Genomic DNA, 20,499 nt, shown 5'->3' with positions numbered 1-20,499 from the left:
AGGGAGACCCCCTGAGGGTGCTGACAGACCCCCACAGGCCCCTCACTCAGCTCAAGGTGCCACTCAGTGTTTGTTTGAGGGGAGTTTTCTTTCTGGCCAGGCAGAGACATTCCTGGGGCCACACATCCTCCCTGGAGGAGGGCAGAGCCTTCTGTGCCACTCCTGGAGAGCACTCCCAGACAGTTTGGCTGCCTTTAAGGACTCCCAGGAAGTTGTTCTCTCACTCCCTTTGCCACTCTGGATGCTCCAGGGGTCACTCACCACCCAGCCCAGGTTAACCCCTCACAGGCACCCTCAGATGCTGCTCAGAGCCACTCCTGCCCTCCAGGCTCCTGGGACAGGGACAGTGGCCCTCTGGTTCCTGCCAACGAGTCAAACCACATGTCAGGACAACCAAACTGTTCCCAGGGGCAGGAAAGGCACAAGTGCCACCCTGAGGCCACTGCCCTGTGCCCAGAGGAGCCCTTAAGAAGCATCCCAAGCTCCATGGAAAAGCTCAGGCCAGTCCATTCCTCAGGGACCAGTGTCTCCCCGTCCTGCCCCAGGTTCCAGCAGAGCTCCCATTCCCCCCTCCAGCAAAGCACAGACCATCATCTCAAATGAACTGGTTCCCAGTGGTCCTGACATGGCACTGGACACACCAGGACTTGTCCCCCTCTCCCAAACCACCCAGTCACAGCCACACCAACCAGGCTGGGGGTTAACTGGGAGTACTGGGCAGGGGCTGCTGCTCTCTGATGGCTGGGCAAAGAGCCAGTGTGGGGTTTGGTGCCAGGCAGGGCACAGTTCCAGGGATTCAACCAGCCCAGCCAGGGGCTTATTCCCACTGGGCAAGGAGGTGGGATGGGGCACTGAGCACAGCTGGGGGGCAGGAGGGAGATGGGACCATTAAGGTTGGAAAAGCCCTCCAAGATCGAGGCCAACCATTCCCCAGCACTGCCACGTTCACCTCTGGCCCCAAGAGCTGCATCCACACACATTCCAGACACTTCCACAAGTGGGATGGCAGGAGGATCAGGGAATCAGTGAGGCTGGAAAGCCCTCTGAGATCACCAAGTCCAACCATTCCCCCACCACCACCACATTCACCTCTAAGCCCTGTCCCCAAGAGCTGCATCCACACAAATTCCAGACATTTCCAGGAGAAGGGGGATGGGAGGACAATAGAATCATGGAATCACCAAGGCTGGAAAGCCTTCTAAGATCATGAAGTCCAACCATTCCACCCCCCCCACCATCTTCACCTCTAACCCCTGTACTCAAGTGCCACATCCACACAACTTCCAGACATTTCCAGGGATGGCAGGAGGGCAATGGAATCACCAAGCCTGGACAGCCCTCTCAGATCATCAAGTCCAACCACGAACCCACCACCGTGCTCACCCCCAGCCCTGTCCCAGGTGCCACCTCCACACACCTTCTGGACACTTCCAGGAGAACTGAGGTGGGTGGCAGGAGGATCCCAGAGCATTCCCAGAGAATTCCCTCCTCCTCCCTGCCCTGCAGGGTTTTGAGAACCAAACAAAAGCAGCCAGGAACTGTTGAGTTTAGTAAAATCCTTTATATACACCGAGGGAGTATTTACAATATAATACTGATCCCAAAGGGACTTCAGGGGACACAGGAGAGAAACGAGGACACCTCAACACACAGAGTGAAATGTGGCCTGTGGGATATCCTGGGGGCTCCAGGATTAACACCAGGAATGACAGCACAACTCTGACATGGGGCCATTTCCAACCAAAATGTCCTTCACCCCATCAGGTTCTCCTCATTTTTAATATATAGATAAAAGCTTAAAATAACCAACCACAGGAGAAGTCAGATACACATCAAATCTTGAAGAGGTCAAATGATTTCAGAGGTTTTTCTTCACTTAAATAAAAATTAAAAGAAAAAAAATCTACAGAGCTTTTCCACATCTTTTTAGTGTTTGTACAAAGAGACTTCTTTGAGCCACACAACCCTTCAGCTCCAGGTATTTACAATATTCACAGTCTGCCAAAAAGGATCAGTAGATTTATCACCCAGGAAAACCTTAGAAATCAAGTCAAGGTGTCCTGCATTTGTGTCAGTGGAAAATAAACTGAACACAGGAAGCAGAAAGTCAAATGCTACCTTAAAATATGAAAATGAATTCATTAAATTGTATTTCACTTTGAAATGTAAAAATTCCACTTTTCAAAGAGTTAAAAGAAATCAATTTTCTCACAGAAATAAAACCATTTGACCTTGAATCTTCAAATTGTGGTTTCTTAATCTGTCCCTCCTCCCTCTGCTTCACATCAGGCCTTTCTTACTTATCCCAGACAAGAAAATTTAGAGTCACTCCATAAGGAGCATTTCCTTCTGCCAAAGCTCCAACCTGATCCACCTTCCTGCCAACTCCCAAAAAACTGCCTGAGCATTTTCCTCCTCAGAGGCAGAGCCACAAAGTGCCTGTGGAGGGAATTTTTTGCACTCCTGTTCAAGCACAGGTGATTTCCCTGCTCTGTCTCTATAAAGTTTCAATTTACCAGGAAAAAACCCACATGGATTTCAAGGTAAAAATGAAACCACCTCCTACATTTCAAGACTTGTGTGGATGTTGACACGACCCAGAATTAGAGAAAGGACAGAAATGAACATTGAAATGAACATTACAAGGCTTTAAAGTCTCTGGTACAACCAAGAAATGACAAATATTCTTGTTTCTTGCTAATTCTTTTCAGGTTTCACAGACAGGTCAGGGCACAAACACCCCAAGTGTCAGAGGGATAACACAAGACACTCCTGCTCCAGCAGCCAAATTAAACAGGGCAATAAATCAGGCATTGGAAAAGTGCCCCAGGAGCCAAGGAAAGGTGCCAAGATGCTGACAGAGAACAGGAAATGAAGAGTCTCCTGCAGGTAGAAAAACTAAATCACCCTTTACAAAACTGTACAGAAAGTCAGACACTGCTTTGCCATCAATGAAAGGAGTTTGGTGGAGAAAAGAGACACCAAAGAACTGCCCTAAGAGAGGAGTGGGGGGTTCATGGCTCAGGTTTGTCCATGTGAACCCAAAGTGAGGAGCTCTGAAATAAGAAATGGTTGAGGTTGTGACTTGTAGCCCTGAACTGGCACTTCAGGACAGACCAAGCTCAGGGTTTGGTACCAAAATATCTCTATAAAAAGCCTCCACCCAGTCCCAAAAGAAAGGAAAGCAGCCAAAGGTAGAAAACTAGAAATATGTACAGATTCTGTCCAGTTTGCTTCAGGAAGGTTAAAAAAGCAGCTTGGGGAGCCAATGGTCCAGACTGGGGTGGAACCTGCCCTGGGAGGCAGCACAAGGACAGGGGGAAGGAGCAGCCCTGCAGTTGTGGCTCCCCCAAAAAGGAGCTCAAAGGCATCAGAGAAGTGGGAATTTGGGCTCTGGAGGGGACACAGCACAGGGAGAATCCCTCAAAGGAGAGAAGAGTCTGAAAGCAAGGGCTGGATCTCCCAGGGAGGAAGGAATGGGAAACCAGGGGGGGATCCAACACAGTGGGGGCTGAAGAGAACACAGGGCAGATCCCACCACAGACACAAGGAATGACCTGTGGCAAGAACTCAAACATTCTGCTGTTCTGCCACTGGACAAGGGGAGAAGAAGAAGAGTTTTACACTGAATTCAGCCTTCAAAAAGGTCTGAGGAAGATGAGGAGGGAGAAAGAGAGAGGGGTGAGCCTTGAAGAAGGTCTGAGGGAGATGGGAAGAGCCAAGAAGAGGAGAGTTCCTGCTCAGAACCCAAAAGCCCAGCGAGCACAAGGCCCAGGTGCCCCGGGCAAGGCCAAGGGCTCCCAGGGCACTGACCACACTCAGGGTTAGTTCATTTAGTTGCCTCTACCTACAGACTCAGGATTAGGTGCCAAGAGCAGCTGTGAATTGGTGTTTCACAGCACTCCCTTCGGGTACTCACTGAGCAGGGGTTAAACTGTGGCTCTTGTCCTCACACAGTCACTGCAGGGCTGGGTGGGGCAGGTGGAAGCAGCTCCTGCAACTGGTTATTAAGAAAAAGAATGGTATTTAACAATCTACTCCAGCCCTTTTGGGCCCTCCTCATTAACAGTACATCAGTGATCAGAGAGACCTCAAGGAACTGAGTCTTAAAAAAATATTACAGTACCAATGATTTCTCTTTTGTATCTACAACTATACAGCATTTTCAAGCAGTATGGAAATTTAATGAAATAATTATGATTTATTAATTTACATAAAAATACTTTTTACAGTTAAAGAATAAATCTTAAATGGTAAAAAAAATAAGATTAAGAAGCTCCAGCTATTGAGAGTCGTGGGAGTTTGTTTGCTCTTCGATGACTTGTTTGACTATTTCTGCCAGTTTTAGTCGATCCACTTTGTCTGTGAATCCTCTGCCTGGAAGGGAAAGAACAGGGAATGAGGTGCTGGGAATGAGGAGGGAAGAGATCCCAGCTGGATTCAAGCAGTGGGTCCCACAGACTCAGGGCAAGGCAACCAAAAGAGTGACAGTGTCTGGTTCTGCTGCAAAATCGAGCACTTGGAGACCTGAATTAAACCCAACTGAGCAGAACAGGATGAGGGAAGAGGCACAACCAGCCCTTGTGGGGTGGTGGCCCTGGGGGTGACACCCTGCCCCTGGGAGTGACCCCACTCTGCCCCTGCTCTGCCCAGGAGCCCCCTGAGCACCCCTGGGGTGGCTGCCCTGGGCCAGGGGGGTCCCCACCCCAGCCAAGCCGAGGGGACATTGTGTGACAGGGACAAGGGCAGTGGCCTCAGGCAGAGAGAGGGAATGAGCAGCTGGGAGGAAACCAGCTCAAAAGAGGTTCCTAAAGGGATCATAAAATCACAGAATTGTGGAATGGTTTGGGGTAGAAAGGACCTTAAAGACCATCTTATTCCAACCCCCATGGACAGGGACACCTCCCACTATCCCAGGCTGTTCCAACCTGGCCTGGGACACTCCCAGGGATGGGGCAGCCACAACTTCTCTGCCCAACCTGTGCCAGGGCCTGCCCACCCTCCCAGGGAAGGATTCCTTCCCAATATCCCATCTAAGCCTGCCCTCTGGCAGTGGGAAGCCATTCCCCCTTTTCCCCGGTGATCCCTCTGTGCTGTTTCATCCCTACACAACTCGGTGCCTCTGAAAACCCAAAGCAAGCAGAATTTTCAGCCCACTTTCAGAGCACCATTCTGGCCTGAAGCAGTGGGAGCCCCCAGAGCAGCAGGAATGCAGCAATGCAGGGTTGTCCCTCCAGGAGGAGCAGCTCTCACCGTTCCAGCTGAAGCTCTGCAGGGTGTCCCGCAGCAGTTTGCACTCCCGGTTGTACTTCCAGGCCTCCTGCACCACCTCGTTCAGCTTCTCATCCTCGTTCTCACCTGGGGGGAACACACACACAGGCCTTTGGCCTCCCCCAGGGCAGCTCTGCCCCTCTCCCCACACCCCCAGGAGGGTGTTCAGAGTGTTGGGGTCACCCTTTGGAAGAGGAAGGGGGGTGATAATGAGACCAGAAGAGATCAGGCACAGCAGCATCAGAGGGCTTAGAGTTTAGAGAGTTTTTTAGTTACAACTTCACCTTTTCTATACTCTTGTATCCAACATGTCCTGACACTATTGGTTAGTCAGTTCACCCAACATACATAGAAACATTTTACTGGTCACACATTCTTACAGGTGGCTCTTGCTCCTTAGGACAAGAGGGCACAGCTCAAGCTCTGCCAGGGGAGGTTTAGGTTGGATATCAGGAAGAAATTCTTTACAGAGAGAGTGGTCAGGCATTGGAATGGGTGGATTCTTCATCCCTGGAGGGGTCCAAGATGGGACTGGATGTGGCACTGAGTGAGAATCCACCATGACTTGATCCAACCACGACTTGATCCAACCCCACTGTGATCACCAGCCCATGGCACAGAGTGCCATGGGCTGGTGATCACAGTGGGGTTGGATCAAGTGTTGGATTGATGATCTCAGAGGTCTCTTCCAACCCAACTTAATCCATGATCAAGGGTTAGCTCAGACTTCAGGAGACCCACACACTGTGATCCCTCTGCAGAGTGTCTGCCCACCCAATCCCACCCAGAGCAGCTGCTCCTCTCTCCCCACTGACACCAGGCTGGTGCCTGGCACGGTGGGACCCACAGCAGGGTTAGGAGGGGCACCCTTTACCAGCCTGGGGCAGAATGCACTGGGCAATCACATCTCTCAGCTTCTCCAGGGCCACGTTGGAGTCGCTGCCGCCGTTCTCGGGGTCGTGGATGTAAACGCTGTCCTTGGGTTTGGTGCTGGGCAACAACAGGGAGGGAGGAGAGAATCACAGTCTGGACACAGCTCAGTTCATTATTCCCTGCGTAACTGCACCAGGAGAACACACTCCTCCTCTCTGGAGGGTTGGGAGAGGCTCAGGAGGAACTGGAATTATTGTCCTTCAGCAGGACTTAAGAGTTGGCTCGATGATCCTTGTGGGTCCCTTCCAACTCAAAATAGTCTGTGATTTGGAGACCATTTTACATGTGAGGAAAGGGAAATATTCCCCTGAATTGGTTCAAGTCAGCCCTAAAATGCACTATCCCATTTTTCAGATTAACTTGAACAAAGAGGCATTATCAGACTCTTTCAGTAAAGAAATGCCAAGATCACCAAAAGAGCCTGGAATTGTCCCTCTCAGTTTGCTCCCACCTTGTCAGGAGGGATCTGTTGCCCCTGTCTCATGCAGGAACAGGGCCCAGCCCCTCCTGCCCATCCAGGTACTCCTTGGATCGACCCAGATTGGGAGTGCAAGAACTCCCAGGGTGGAACCAGCCCAGGCCTGAGCCTGGGATCATCCCAAAGCCGTGCTCCAGCAGCCCGGTTGGGCCCAGCTGAGCCCACCTTTACCAAGCTGAGCCCAGCTTAGCCCAGCTAAACCCACCTTTACCAAGCTGAGCCCAGCTGAGCCCAGCTAAACCCACCTTTACCAAGCTGAGCCCAGCTGAGCCCAGCTGAGCATGCCTTTACCCAGCTTCACCCACCCAAGCCCACCCAAGCCCAGCTGCACCCACTCAAGCCCAGTTAACCCCAGTTGTACCCATCCCGGCCCACCTTCGCCCACCCCAGACCAGCTTTACCCACCCCAGCCCAGCTCTACCCACCCATGCTCAGTTAAGCCCAGCTTTGCCCACACCAGCCCAGCTGTGCCCACCCCAGCCCACTCAAGCCCAGATTCATCCACCCCAGCCCACCTTTGCCCAGTTAAGCCCAGCTGTGCCCACCCCAGCCCACCCCAGCCCAGCAAAGCCCAGCTCTGCCCACCCCAGCCCAGCTAAGCCCAACTTGCCCACCCCGGCCCAGTTAAGCCCAGCTGTGCCCATTCCAGCCCAGCTCTGCCCACCCCAGCCCAGTTAAGCCCAGCTTTGCCCAGTTAAGCCCAGCGTGCCCACCCCAGCAGTTTCCTCTTGCGCAGGATCGGGTTGTTCACGGAGTGCAGGGGCTTCAGGCTCACTTTGAGGTCCTGGATCCTCATGTTTGCCAGCTGCTCTGCGTGAGCCTGTTGGATCCCTGCAACCATGGCCTGGGGGGGAAGAGCTGCCCTCAGATCCCTCGGGAACTCACAGCAACACCTGCCCAGGGTCAGCCATGGGGGGAAGCACCAAACTCCTGCTGGTGTGGGGGATCTGCAGCAAACCCCAGGTTTGCACTGGGCAGGACGTGCCTGGAGCTGCAGGTACTGGCTGGGGGATAAAACCTCCCACCTCACTGGGGGCAACAGGACAAAGGGTCATCCCTTCTGCTCGTGTTCCCATGGCTGGGTGTTGGGTGAACTCTTTCAGCAGAGCCCAAAGGAAACAAGGACTGCTCAGAGGTCACAGTAGGGGTATAAAACAGGGAAAAAGAGAAGAGATTGCCCTTTCCCTGCCCTGCCCTGCTCCTCAGCACAAGGTTCTGAACACCAATCCTGGAGCATTTCCAAGCCCACATTCCACATCTGAGTTCCATTTTCTTACAGAGACCTCAGGCCCTCCTGAAGAAACCCCTCCAGCCATGCAAGAGCCCTCCTGTGCAACACTCCTGACAGAGCCAGTGCTGCTCCCCAGGGCTCACACCTTGTCCATCATCAGCTGGGCAGAAGGCAGGATGTTGTCCAGGGCCTCAGTGGAGTTGAGCCAGGGGTGGTCCAACACGCCCTCAATGGTCAGCCTCTCCTCAGGTTTGACCTTCAGCAGCCTGGCAGAGGAAGAGTCACCCAGGGAGGGAGGTTGTTGATTTACAGGGCACTGAACAAGCTCTGGGCAGCACAGGGGCCAAGAAAGGTCTCAGCAAGAGCTCCAAGTGCCCCCCAAAGCAGCCTGAGCTTGTCCCAGGTTCTCTGAGCCCTGCTGTGGTTTTATTTAACGCTGTCCCAGCTCAGCCAGGTGAATTCAGGATAAAGGAAAGGTGCTGGAGGGCCATTTCAGGAATATCTGTGTGTTCTCAGGTTGGAAATTACCTCCCACATGAGCTGTAAACAATCCAGACCAACACCCTCTGGAATGCCCTTCTAGAGCTCATCCCAACAGTCCCCACTCTCCTCCCAAGAATTTTGGGCATGGAAACCTCACTGGATTAACTGTTCCCACCTGCACCTCCTCAGCTCTTCTACCCCTGCAAACCCCTCAAGTAATGGACACTTTGCCAGGCTCCAGCTCCTCAGAATAAGAAGGAATTTTACTGGGTAGGGGAAAAAGAAAAGTATTTCCCAGACTTTGTGTTTAATCTGACACAAAGTTTGTTAGCTGTGGGAGCTGCACTCGAGGTGGCAAAGCAATCCCTGTGGGATAACACACTCCCAGGAGATTGTTCCACCTTCCCATGCAGAGGGGGCAGCGGGACAGGCCCCCCAGGACTCACTTGCGCACGATGTCCTTGGCCATCTCCGAGATCTGGCTCCACTCCTCCTCGGGGAACTCGAAGCTCCCCGTCATGATCTTCTTCCTCATGTCCTTGGGGATGGTCCTGCTGTGGTGTTTGGAGTAGAAGGGGGGGTACCCACACAGCATCACGTAGATGATGACCCCCAGGGACCACAGGTCACAGCTCTGCAACAGGGACAGTGGCACTGCAGGGGGGCCGGGGATCCCCAAGGACACCCCCCAAACCCAGGGACTCCCCAAGGACACCCCCAAACCCAGGGACTCCCCAAGGACACACCCCCAAACCCAGGGACTCCCCAAGGACACCCCCAAACCCAGGGACTCCCCAAGGACACACCCCCAAACCCAGGGAACCCCCAGGAACACCCCCCAAACCCAGGGAATCCTCAGGGACACCCCCAAACCCAGGGAATCCTCAGGGACACACCCCCAGCCCAGAGAATCCCCAGGAATTACTCTGCCAAGCCAGCAGGAGACAGGGATGGGAATATGGAGGGGAAGGTGCTGGAATGCCCAAAGCAACACTTTGCCAAGGCTCCAGCAGCAGCTGGTGCCACACAATAACTCAGTGGGCACCTTCCAGAAAGTCCCAGAGCCAGCGCAGGTTCCCCCACAACTGCCTGGGCAAAACCAGGCTCTGCACAGCCAGAAACTATGGGGATGAAAGAACCCCCCCTGGTCTCACTGCAGCAGAATCCCTCTGCTCTCTCCAAGATCTTGGCCTATTCAGTGCTCCTGAACAGACTTTGTTGTTTTCTCTTTAATTGGAGGACCACTAATTGGGTTTGGCCTCGTCACTGTTCCCTCTGTCAGAGGGAACTGAGGGGCAGCAGCACTTTGTGTGTCCCTTCCAAACCACACACAGTGATCTCCTCCTGTGCCACTTCACTGAGTGGAACCTGCTCTGGACCTCCTGCTGAAGGAGAAATCCCACTGCAAACTTGGTCTCTCCGCCTTCAGAAAAGTCCCAGGAACCACCTCCTGGAGAGACAGCCCCTCCCCAGAGCTGCAGCCCCTGCCAACAGCCCCAACAGGCTGCTCCTGCAGATCCTGCCTTTCCTCAGGGGCACATCTTTGGCTTTTTGGATGCATTCCTGGCACAGAGCAGACCAAAGGGATGGCTGCTGGAAGGGAGTGATTTTAGGGCAATAAACCTCATGGGCTGGGGTGATCAACTGTGTCCAGAGGTTTCCCCAGGGTGGGGGAGACACTTCAAACCACAGCTCCCACTTACCTTGTTGTAAGTGTAGGGTGTGGGAGAGGTGGGGATGATACCAGACTTTTCTTTCTGGTGTCTTCTTTGTGCCTCCAATACCTGAGAGAGGAAAAAATCAAACCAAAATACATCTCACCTATGGGTACAAAGATTCCTGCTGGTTTTTCACTCAGTAAACTGATTCCAGTTACTGAAGGCTCTGCCATACTCAATATTCTTCCTAAAAAAGACTAGAACTTTCTACATTCAGCTAAACTATTTTGCTGCCTTGAATGGAATTAATCATTTTGCCTGAATTAGAGCAGCTGCTCCCAACCTGCACCAGCTCCAGGCTTGGAATTAGAACCTGAAGTGTGTTTGGAGGGTACCCTGAGCTCCAAAGAGGTCCCTTTTTGCCTCTCCCAGGAACAAATCACACCAAAATTTGTCCCTTGCTGATCAAACCTGTGGGTTTGAGTTTGCAGCAGCCCCAGAGGCTCCAGCTGAGGAGGCACTTTGAGGCTCTGAGTTGCTCTTCCCAGTGATCAGAGACTGCCATGCCCAGCCCTGCAATTACAGACCCATCTGCAGTTTGCCTTTCATTTTCCTCTCACAAAGGACAAAAGAGAGAGGAAAGCAGCCCCACAAAGAGCAGCCTTTCTGTAATCACAGGTGATGTTCTGGGGCCAAGGTGCCCCTTGTGAGCCCCTTCAGAGCCTCTGTGTTCCAGCACAGACCTGTTTGGTGTAATCCTGGGTGAGGCTGAGCTGGAAGGAGGGTGGGAAGAGAGGGATTGCTTCACAGCAGCTGCTCCAGTGCAGTTAAAGGCCTGAGGACAAACTGCCTGCCCATCCCCTGCCCTCACCAACACACCCTGTGCCACTCCAGCTCCAGAGGTGCCTATTCCCAACCATTCCTGTGCCCAGGACTCCTCTCCAGGCCAGGATTCCCTGTGCCCAGGACTGGGGTGCTGCTCACCTGAGGTGCTACGTAGTACGGAGTGAACTGTGGTGTCATCAAGTCACCTTGGTCTACTTTGGCAAATCCAAAGTCACACAATTTCACAGGAGCATCCTGGAACAAGGAGAAGGGGCTTCATCAACAAACCTCACTGTGGCAGCTTTTCTAACACCACTCCTGGGGGACTGGGGGTTGGTCTCTTCTCCCAGGCACTCAGCAATAGGACAAGGGGGCACGATGGGTTCAAGCTCTGCCAGGGGAAATTGAAGTTGGAGATCAGAAAAAAATTCTTTGCAGAGAGAGTGCTCAGGCATTGGAATGGGCTGCCCAGAGAGGGGGTGGATTCCCCATCCCTGGAGGTTTTTAACCTGAGATTGGCCGTGGCACTGAGTGCCATGATCTGGTAAAGGGACTGGAGTTGGACCAAGGGTTGGACTTGATGATCTCGGAGGGCTTTTCCAACCCAATCCATTCTATGACTCCTGCTTTGTTCTCACCTTTGCCACATGTTGGGATTTACTCTCTCATGTTCCACCAAGCTAAAAGGACAAATTCATCTTTCAAACAAGCATTTTTGCTTCCCTGGGTGCTCTGGGTCAGGAAATTTGAGATTGGAAGTTGGAAAATGGGGATTTGGAAAGCACCAAGCATATTGAAGGGGGGTCACTGCATACCCAGGGTGGTTGTGAGCAGGAAAAGGAAACAAGGGAATGTTTGGATCTCCCAAAGCCCCTCTAACCCATGTGTGGCAGGACCTTCTGAGGAACTGGATGCTGTGTAGAGGTGGAGAACCTGCCTCACATCAACCAGACTGTGCCCCAGGGGCATCAGAGAGTGTACAGGCACAACGTCCACAAAGGTGGATCCATTCTGTCCCCATTAATGTCACCCTACAACTATTTGAAGATCCCCACTGAGCCACTTCAGACAATTCAGCAGTAAAGAAACAATTCAAGGTCCATCTTACCAGAGAGTTGTCCTTGAAGAGGAGGTTCTCAGGCTTGAGGTCTCTGTGTGCAATGTTCAGGGAGTGGCAATGCTGCAAAGCCAAAGCTATCTGCAGAGGGCACAGCCAGTGAGCCAACCCTGCCCAGCCTGGGCACCACTCCAGCTCCAGCTCATTCCCAGTGCCCAGCACTCCCATAAAACCAACCACTGGTCCAGCACAGGAGGGCCAAAAGGAGGAGAGAGGTGCCAAGTTTGTGACACATTCCCAACTGGAGCCTGGAGAGCCTGGGGGCTGCTGGAGCCAACACCTCCAGCACAGCAGAGAGGACACAGCAGGGAAAAGGTTCTCTTTGGGGTGTTCTGCAGACCAGGGGGAGGGAAAACCCTGCCAGGGACAGCAGAGCCAAAGAAGGAACCCACCCCCCAAATTCCCTGGTACTTCCCACAAAACTGGGGCATTGCTGGGTTACAACAGAGCAGGAAAACAGCCCCTGGGGCAGGCCAGGGGATTGCTGGGCCCCCTCCCAGCCCCAGGAATTGCCCACTCCTGCCCCCCTTGCCTGCTTTGTCACTTGGCTGGCTTGCTTCTCCGTAAAGTGCCGGTGCTGGCTGATCCTGTGGAACAGCTCTCCCCCTTCCATCATCTCCATGACGATGAGCAGCCGGGCCCTGGGCAAGAGCAGGGCAGGTGGGGGCCTCAGACCCACAGAGCACACCCAGAACAGAATCCCAAAGCTAACAGAGCATGGGCTGCACTGGGAGACAGGCCAGGACAGGGACACTTGTTGGGACACATCTTGGAGCTGCTTTGGTTCCTCAGTTTTGCTCCTTTAGTTTTGGTTCCTCAGTTTTGCTCCCTCAGTTTTGGTCCTTTCCATTTTGGTCCTTTCCAGGAGAAGGGTACAGACTGCAGGGTTTCCTGGCTCCCACCACAACCTGACTCAGGGAATGCCAGCCAGGACCCTCCTGATGGAACAATGTCCACATCCAGATCCAGGAGAGCTTCCTTTGGCTTGGCCCTGGGAGCCACGTGGGCACATCCACGGACAACTTTGCTCCTTGGGGTTGGATGCTCTCCTGAAGCCCAGAATTTTAATTTATTGCCATAATTATGAAGGAATGTAGGAAACATGGAGATCAGGATTGCTGGATCCTTAAGGAATTACCTCCTAGATGTCCCCCCATCAGAGACTAGGACAGATCTCAGCTCTAATTCTCCCAACTCTGGTGCTTTTCCTCAACTAATATCCAATCTGAGGACACTATTTTTATCCCAAGTGGCATTAAAGCATGAAAAATTAGTCTGCCCCATGTTTTTCAGATCTTCCCTCTTTATATTATTTTTCAGGGCTGAATTCAGTATTTTTAGACACAATTCTTTCCCTCACACAGCACAGAGCCCACAGACCAAAACAATGAGAGATCTAAGAGGTGGAGATGCACTAAAAGGATCCAAATTCATTTAAATATTCATTGCCAGGGGAAAAAGCATGAGCTGCTTGGTCTGGAGGACAAACATGACACTAAATATGCTGTCTGGGAGCCCTTGTAAATAAATAATCACTTTGTGATTAAAAACCAGAGAAAAGGCCAACTCCACCACAGCTTGGGCTGGGCATGGGAGGCTGGGGGGTCTCACCTGCCCACGGGGTCTCACCTGGGGCTGCCCAGGGGGAGCTGGGGGATCTCCCCTGCCCACGGGGTCTCACCTGGGGCTGCCCAGGGGGAGCTGGGGGGTCTCACCTGGGGCTGCCCAGGGGGAGCTGGGGGGTCTCCCCTGCCCAGGGGGCGCTGGGGGGTCTCCCCTGCCCAGGGGGCTGCCCAGGGGGAGCTGGAGGGTCTCACTTGGGGCTGCCCAGGGGGCGCTGGGGGGTCTCACCTGCCCAGGGGGCACTTGGGGGGTCTCACCTGGGGCTGCCCAGGGGGAGCTGGGGGTTCTCACCTGCCCACGGGGTCTCACCTGGGGCTGGACTCGTGTGGAAACTGCACACTGTTGGCAAACACCTCGACGACGCGGACGATGTTGGGGTGGGTGGCACACATCATGTGCAGGCGCACCTGGGGGAGGGAGGCTGGCACTGCCCAGGCATTGCTGCCCCCCAAACCACCCCCAGCCCTGCCCTCAGCACCCCATGGCATTGCTGCCCCCCCCAAACCACCCCCAACCCTGCCCTCAGCACCCCATGGCACTGCTGCCCCCCAAAACCACCCCCAACCCTGCCCTCAGCACCCCATGGCATTGCTGCCCCCCAAAACCACCCCCAGCCCTGCCCTCAGCACCCCCAGCTCCACAGCACCCATTTTAATCCCTTGTAACCCCTTTTTTAAACCCCTTGTTTTAAACCCCTTTTCTTTAACCCCCTTTTTCTCACCCCCTTTTTCTCACCCCCTTTTCCTCACCCCCTATTCCCAACCCCCTATTCCCAACCCCCTTTTTTAACTCCTCTTTTTTAAATCCCCCTTTTTTTAACCCCCCCATTTTCTAACCCCCTTTTTCACCCCCCTTTCCCCTCCCCAGCCCAGCAGCAGCAGCAGCAGCATAGGCTGTACCTCATTCCTGGCTTTGGGCCGGTCCAGGAGGATCTTCAGAGCAAAGCGCTCCTGGGAGGCCTTTTTCATGCAGACCCTGCAGGGACAGCACCCCCAGTCAGGGGGTCCCAGCACAGCCCTGGCAGTGCCAGTGCCAGCAAGGAAAGCACCACCCCCCCAGTGCCACACACACCAACCACCCACCTGGGCCCGCCCTCCACGTGGGAATTCTGTGGGAATTCTTGGGAACTAAGCTGGGATAGCCAGCACCTCCCCCAGCATCCCTGAGCTCTGTGGGAACCCTCACCCAGCCCAGAGCCCCCAGGAATGCTCTGCCCATGGATCACACCCTGCCCATGGATCTCCCCATGGATCACACTGTGCCCAAACTCTGCCCATGGATCACATCCTGCCCAAGCTCTCCCCATGGATCTCCCCATGGATCACACTCTGCCCATGGATCTCCCCATGGATCACACTGTGCCCAGACTCTGCCCATGGATCACACCCTGCCCAAGCTCTCCCCATGGATCACACCCTGCCCAAGCTCTCCCCATGGATCACACCCTGCCCAACTCTCCCCATGGATCTCCCCATGGATCACACTCTGCCCATGGATCTCCCCATGGATCACACTCTGCCCATGGATCTCCCCATGGATCACACTCTGCCCATGGATCTCCCCATGGATCACACCCTGCCCAAGCTCTCCCCATGGATCACACCCTGCCCAAGCTCTCCCCATGGATCACACCCTGCCCAACTCTTCCCATGGATCTCCCCACAGATCACACCCTGCCCAAGCTCTCCCCATGGATCACACCCTGCCCAAGCTCTCCCCACGGATCTCCCCATGGATCACACCCTGCCCAAGCTCTCCCCATGGATCTCCCCATGGATCACACCCTGCCCAAGCTCTCCCCATGGATCTCCCCATGGATCACACCCTGCCCAAGCTCTCCCCACGGATCTCCCCATGGATCACACCGTGCCCAAGCTCTCCCCATGGATCTCCCCATGGATCACACCGTGCCCAAGCTCTCCCCATGGATCTCCCCATGGATCACACCCTGCCCAAGCTCTCCCCATGGATCTCCCCATGGATCACACCCTGCCCAAGCTCTCCCCATGGATCTCCCCATGGATCACACCCTGCCCAAGCTGTCCCCACGCCCCCTGTGCCCAGGGCACACCCAATCCCTGCTTTCCCTCACCTGACAGGCCCACTGATGCCAGCTCCCAGCTTCTGGGTCCAGTTAATGCTGTACTCCTCTAAAATGGAGGTCTCCTGGCAAAGGGGCAAAGACAGGCCACAAACACAGAATTAAACACAATTCCTGCAGTCCTTAACGAAGGAAACCAGCTCAGCAGACCTGGGTTGCAGATCACTGAGCAGGAGGGGAAACCACCCCAATCCAGGTGTGTGCAGGGGGTGCCCACCCAGGCCTGCTGGGCACAGTGGGTGAGACCCTGAGCCCTTGAGGCACCGAGTGTGCCCCCCCAAATCTGAGAGTGCCCACCCCCAAATCCGAGTGTGCCCACCCCCAAATCCCAGTGTGCCCCCAACAGACCCCAGTGTGCCCCCAACAGACCCCAGTGTGCCCCCCCACAGATCCAGGTGTGCCCCCCCACAGATTCAGGTGTGCCCCCCCACAGACCCTGGTGTGCCCCCCCACAGATCCCGGTGTGCCCCCCCACAGATCCCGGTGTGCCCCCCCACAGATCCCGGTGTGCCCACCCCCAGATCCCGGTGTGCCCCCAACAGACCCCAGTGTGCTCCCCCAACAGACCCCAGTGTGCCCCCCCCCAGATCCAGGTGTGCCCCCCTCCAGATCCAGGTGTGCCCCCCCCCCGATCCAGGTGTGCCCCCCCCCCCCCAGATCCCGGTGTGCCCCCCCCCCCCCAGATCCCGGTGTGCCCCCCCACAGACCCCGGTGTGCCCCCCCACAAATCCCGGTGTGCCCACCCCCAGACCCAGGTGTGCCTCCCCACAGACCCCGGTGTGCCCCCCCACAGATCCAGGTGTGCCCCCCCACAGATCCAGGTGTGCCCCCCCACAGACCCCGGTGTGCCCCCCCACAGATCCAGGTGTGCCCCCCACAGATCCAGGTGTGACCCCTCACAGATCCCAGTGTGACCCCCCACAGACCCAGGTGTGCCCCCCCACAGACCCCGGTGTGCCCACCCTCAGACCCAGGTGTGCCCCCCCACAGACCCCGGTGTGCCCCCCCACAGATCCCAGTGTGACCCCCCACAGACCCCGGTGTGACCCCCCACAGACCCCGGTGTGCCCACCCTCAGACCCAGGTGTGACCCCTCACAGACCCAGGTGTGCCCCCCCCCCCCAAACGATCCCTCCCAGCCCAGGGGCCCCATCTCAGCATTAACAGCCATTTTGGGGTCATAAAGGACAACAAAAATCCGGGTTTCCAACCCTTGGAGTCATCACATTCCAAATGAACCTCTGCCTGAGCAGTTGGAGCTGCTCTGATCAAGCACCAGGCCCATGTTTAGAGTCCTTTGGTTCCAGCTCAGCAAGGCTGGGCTTTGTTAGGACACAGCCTGGGTGCTCTCTGGCTTAGACATGTCCCAGGGCAGGAGGGAAGGGCAGCCCAGGGGGGAGTTTTGGTTAATCTGGATCAAGGTGCTGTCCTGGGCTGGGCTTTGTCCCTCCCTCACCCCCCAGGCCAAGCCTGGCAAAGCCCAGCTTTGGGATGAGCCACCAGAACAACACCCAGCACTGGGGGAGATTAACTAAGTAGGGAAAAGAATTCCCAAAATCCCTGAAAATTGAGGGAAGAGGCCACCCCTTGTAAGGCAGTTTTGTTCAAATCAGATTTTCCTCTTCTGTCAATAAATCCAACAGGGAGCATTTTATCCCTTGGGTACAACGAGAAAACTGCTCCCAACTAAGGCTAAAGGTTGGAGTTGATGGTCTGGATTCCAGAAGGATCTGAGGGTGTTGGGAAAAGCCAATCCCTCCCCTGGGATTGGTGGTCTCTGCTACAACAGGCTGGGATTAATTCCAGGCTGGGCCAGAGCTCAGAGTGAGCCCAAGGCAGGGGAGGAGAGGGGGGTTAGGGCAGGATTTGTAGGGGCAGGGGAGGGATAAAACTGGTTTTAACACGGTCTGGAGGGTGACACAAACCATAAATGCCACGGGGAGGGGACAAAACCCCCATAAATGCCACGGGGAGGGGACAAAACCCCCATAAATGCCACGGGGAGGGGAACAAAACCCCATAAATGCCACGGGGAGGGGAACAAAACCCCATAAATGCCACGGGGAGGGGACAAAACCCCCATAAATGCCACGGGGAGGGGACAAAACCCCCATAAATGCCACGGGGAGGGGACAAAACCCCCATAAATGCCACGGGGAGGGGAGAAAAGGCCACTGGAGGGTTTAGGAGTGAAACCAGAAGGGTGGATCACACACATCTGTCGTGTGGAGAAGCACAAAAAGGAACTTCCCATCAATCCAACTGAGCTGCTTTAATTCCCTGATATCCAGTTACAGAGAACTGGAAGGGAGGAACCCCCAGTCTGGGAGAGCATTAATTCAATCCAACAGATAATTAGCTGGCAATTAGTTGCAGGAGAGCCCTGGAGAGCAGGGAGAGGTTCCTGTGCCCGGGAGCTCCTGCCCAGCTGCACAGCCCACACCAGGGGGGCAGGTCTGGCTGAACTGGCAGAGCCAATGCCCAGTAAAGAGGCCACACTTTGGGTTCCCTGGAACTCTGTTTGGTGCCAACCTCCCCCCAGAGCAGCCTGAGAAGTGCCAAGGGAGGAGGAATCACCCAGTGCCCAAAATCCACCATTTCCACACAGGACTCAAATCAGGTTTTTGGGACTTTGAGCACTTAATTCAGAAGGAGGAGCCACAAACCAGCACAGGCTCAGGACACTCAGACACAGAATTCACAACTTTCTCTGTCACTGTCTCAACTCCAGGACCTTGGAGGGCTTTTCCAACCTCAATAATTCCAGGATTCTGGGATTCCAAACAGCCTGAAATGCTTCAAATGCACCAACATCAAACTGCCCTGGGAAAATATCCAAGGGATTCACATGGGAAGCCTCAAGGCCTTTAATGGATCCAGGAAAACTTTGTGCTCCTGCTGTTTCAGGAACCTGAACCTTCTGATCATCCTTCCACTAATTCCCAGTGGGAAAAGGGAATAAACTGGGGTGAAATGTATTCAGTGTTAGCAAAGTCTGGGCTCCCAAACCAGCCCTGGGAGCAGCACCCTGGGATGCCCCAGGCCTGGAAAAGCAACATTCCCAGCCAGGATCAGCCCAGCTCAGGCCTTTTCCAGCCTTGGTCACTCCAGGATTCCCAGTTTCCATGGAACACTGATGGGAAAAGGTCCGAAAGAAGGAGCTTGGAGAGGGACAAACAGCAGGGAAAGGCTCAGGCACTCCTGGCCCAAAGGCCTTTCCCAACCTTAACAATTCCCTGATTCTCTTTCCAAGGAATACTGATGGGGAAAGGCTGGAAATGAGGCACTTGGAGAGCCAGAAACAATCTTTGCAGTGAGTTAAAGGCGCACAGGCCTGGCCAGGCCTCCCACCCCATTCCCAGCCATCCCACTGCCCTTCCCACCCCATCCCAGCCCTTCCCGACCGGGATGTGCCCCCCGGGATGTGCCCCCAGGCCTGGGCAGCGCCCCCGGGCAAGGCAGAGCCCCCCCAGCCCCCGGGGCAGTTGTGGCGGGGGCAGCGCGGCGCTAATTAGCGCTAATTGGGGCGCTCCGGGAGCCGCCGCCGCCGGACGCGCCTCCCTTTGTTCGGAGCGGCACCAACAGCGCCAAGTTCCAATGTCCGAGCGCTGCTTGGCGGCACCCCCGGCGAGCCGCGGCCCCGCGCGCGGCCCCGCTCACCTTGATCGTCCGGTCCATGTCGTGATCCTGCGACATCGTCCCGCGGGGGGGTGGGGGGTGTCGGCGGGGCCGCCTCAGGGCAGGCGCGGGGCCGCCGGGGCGCCGCGGGCGCTCATGGCCGGCGGCGCGGGGGCAGCGGGGCCGGGCGGGCCCGAGGGGCGGCCCCGGGGCCGGTGCCGGAGCCGCTGTCGGGAGGAGCCGCCCGGGCCCCGAGCGCGGACATCGCGCCAGCGCCGCGGGCACCCCCGCCTGCCGCCGGGCCCCGCCGCCCCGCGCCCGCCGCCGCCGAACCCCCCGCGGAGACACCCGCCGGGACCGCCGCGATGGCCCCCGCAGAACCGCGGGGTTTTTGGGGCCGCCGCCGCGGAGCGGGAAGGGTTTGCAGGCGGTGTGAGGACAGCTCTAAAAGGGCGACAGTGCCGCGAAGGACCCCGCGGGGCCTCGGATGGTGCGGGCGGTGGTTAATGACGTCATGAGCCTTACGGCGCGACTCGCCGTGCCCTGGAGGGGGCGGGGCCAATGGAAGTCTCGCGAGATCTCGGCGGGACAGCGAGAATTGGGCGTGGCGGCCCCGCCGGGTCACGCGGCACCAAATCTCGCGAGATCTCCGGCACCTCCCGCTCTGAGGGGCCGGGCCGGGCCAAGTCTCGCGAGATCTCGGCGGGCCGGGTGATGAGCGGGAAAGCCCGTCCGGGCGGAAATCTCGCGAGATCTGAGACCAGCCGCCTCTCTAAGGGGCACGGCGGTGCGAAATCTCGCGAGATCTCGTGAGGGGGCAATGGCCGCCCTCGGGGCCGTGAGGGGGCACCGGGGAAGGAGCCCCCGGGCCCGCCCTGTCCCCTCCCCGGGCGCACCCGGAGGTGTCCCCCGCGCCCTGCTCTGGGCGCTCTGCCGGCCCTGCAGCTGCAGGAGCCGCGTTAGGGAGCGCAGGGACGGCAGGAATGGCGGGCGGGCAGCGAAACCCCCAAAGCGCTTTTGGTGCTGCGGGATTCGCGTGCAGAAACCTCCATCAAAGGGAGGGGAGGCTGCCCGAGCACAGGAGCGTTTATTGGGAGCGACTCAATGAGCTCACCCTGCTCGCACACGGGACAGACACAGTTTAGTTGCCAACAAAGAGCT

General features: G+C 55.9%; 1 protein-coding gene across 1 annotated transcript; it reads right to left on the bottom strand.

Annotated features, from left to right (window-relative positions):
- Positions 1 to 1,760: 1,760 nt before the first annotated feature.
- On the bottom strand, positions 1,761 to 19,599 carry MAPKAPK5 (MAPK activated protein kinase 5). Its single transcript, XM_071571752.1, has 14 exons — positions 19,381 to 19,599; positions 15,712 to 15,785; positions 14,519 to 14,594; positions 13,929 to 14,026; positions 12,529 to 12,637; positions 11,988 to 12,077; positions 11,039 to 11,134; positions 10,100 to 10,180; positions 8,843 to 9,030; positions 8,059 to 8,179; positions 7,396 to 7,526; positions 6,146 to 6,261; positions 5,254 to 5,358; positions 1,761 to 4,377 (listed from the first exon to the last, which is right to left on the bottom strand). The coding sequence occupies exons 1-14, from the start codon at positions 19,414 to 19,416 to the stop codon at positions 4,283 to 4,285; spliced, it is 1,416 nt and encodes a 471-aa protein (XP_071427853.1). The 5' UTR covers positions 19,417 to 19,599; the 3' UTR covers positions 1,761 to 4,282.
- Positions 19,600 to 20,499: the final 900 nt, after the last annotated feature.

Source organism: Pithys albifrons, chromosome 17, assembly GCF_047495875.1.
Source record: "Pithys albifrons albifrons isolate INPA30051 chromosome 17, PitAlb_v1, whole genome shotgun sequence".
Taxonomy (NCBI): Eukaryota; Metazoa; Chordata; class Aves; order Passeriformes; family Thamnophilidae; genus Pithys; species Pithys albifrons.
This window is presented reverse-complemented; position numbering and strand designations above follow the sequence as displayed.

What these genes read in the sequence shown, in the direction of transcription:
- MAPKAPK5 (XM_071571752.1), bottom strand. Translation starts at nt 19,416, where the DNA reads ATGTCGCAGGATCACGACATGGACCGGACGATCAAG. An exon ending in CGTACTACGTAGCACCTCAG is followed by an intron (nt 10,181 to 11,038) that starts GTGAGCAGCACC and finishes TTCCTCTCTCAG; the next exon opens with GTATTGGAGGCACAAAGAAG. An exon ending in GCAGAGCTTCAGCTGGAACG is followed by an intron (nt 4,378 to 5,253) that starts GTGAGAGCTGCT and finishes TTTCCCTTCCAG; the next exon opens with GCAGAGGATTCACAGACAAA.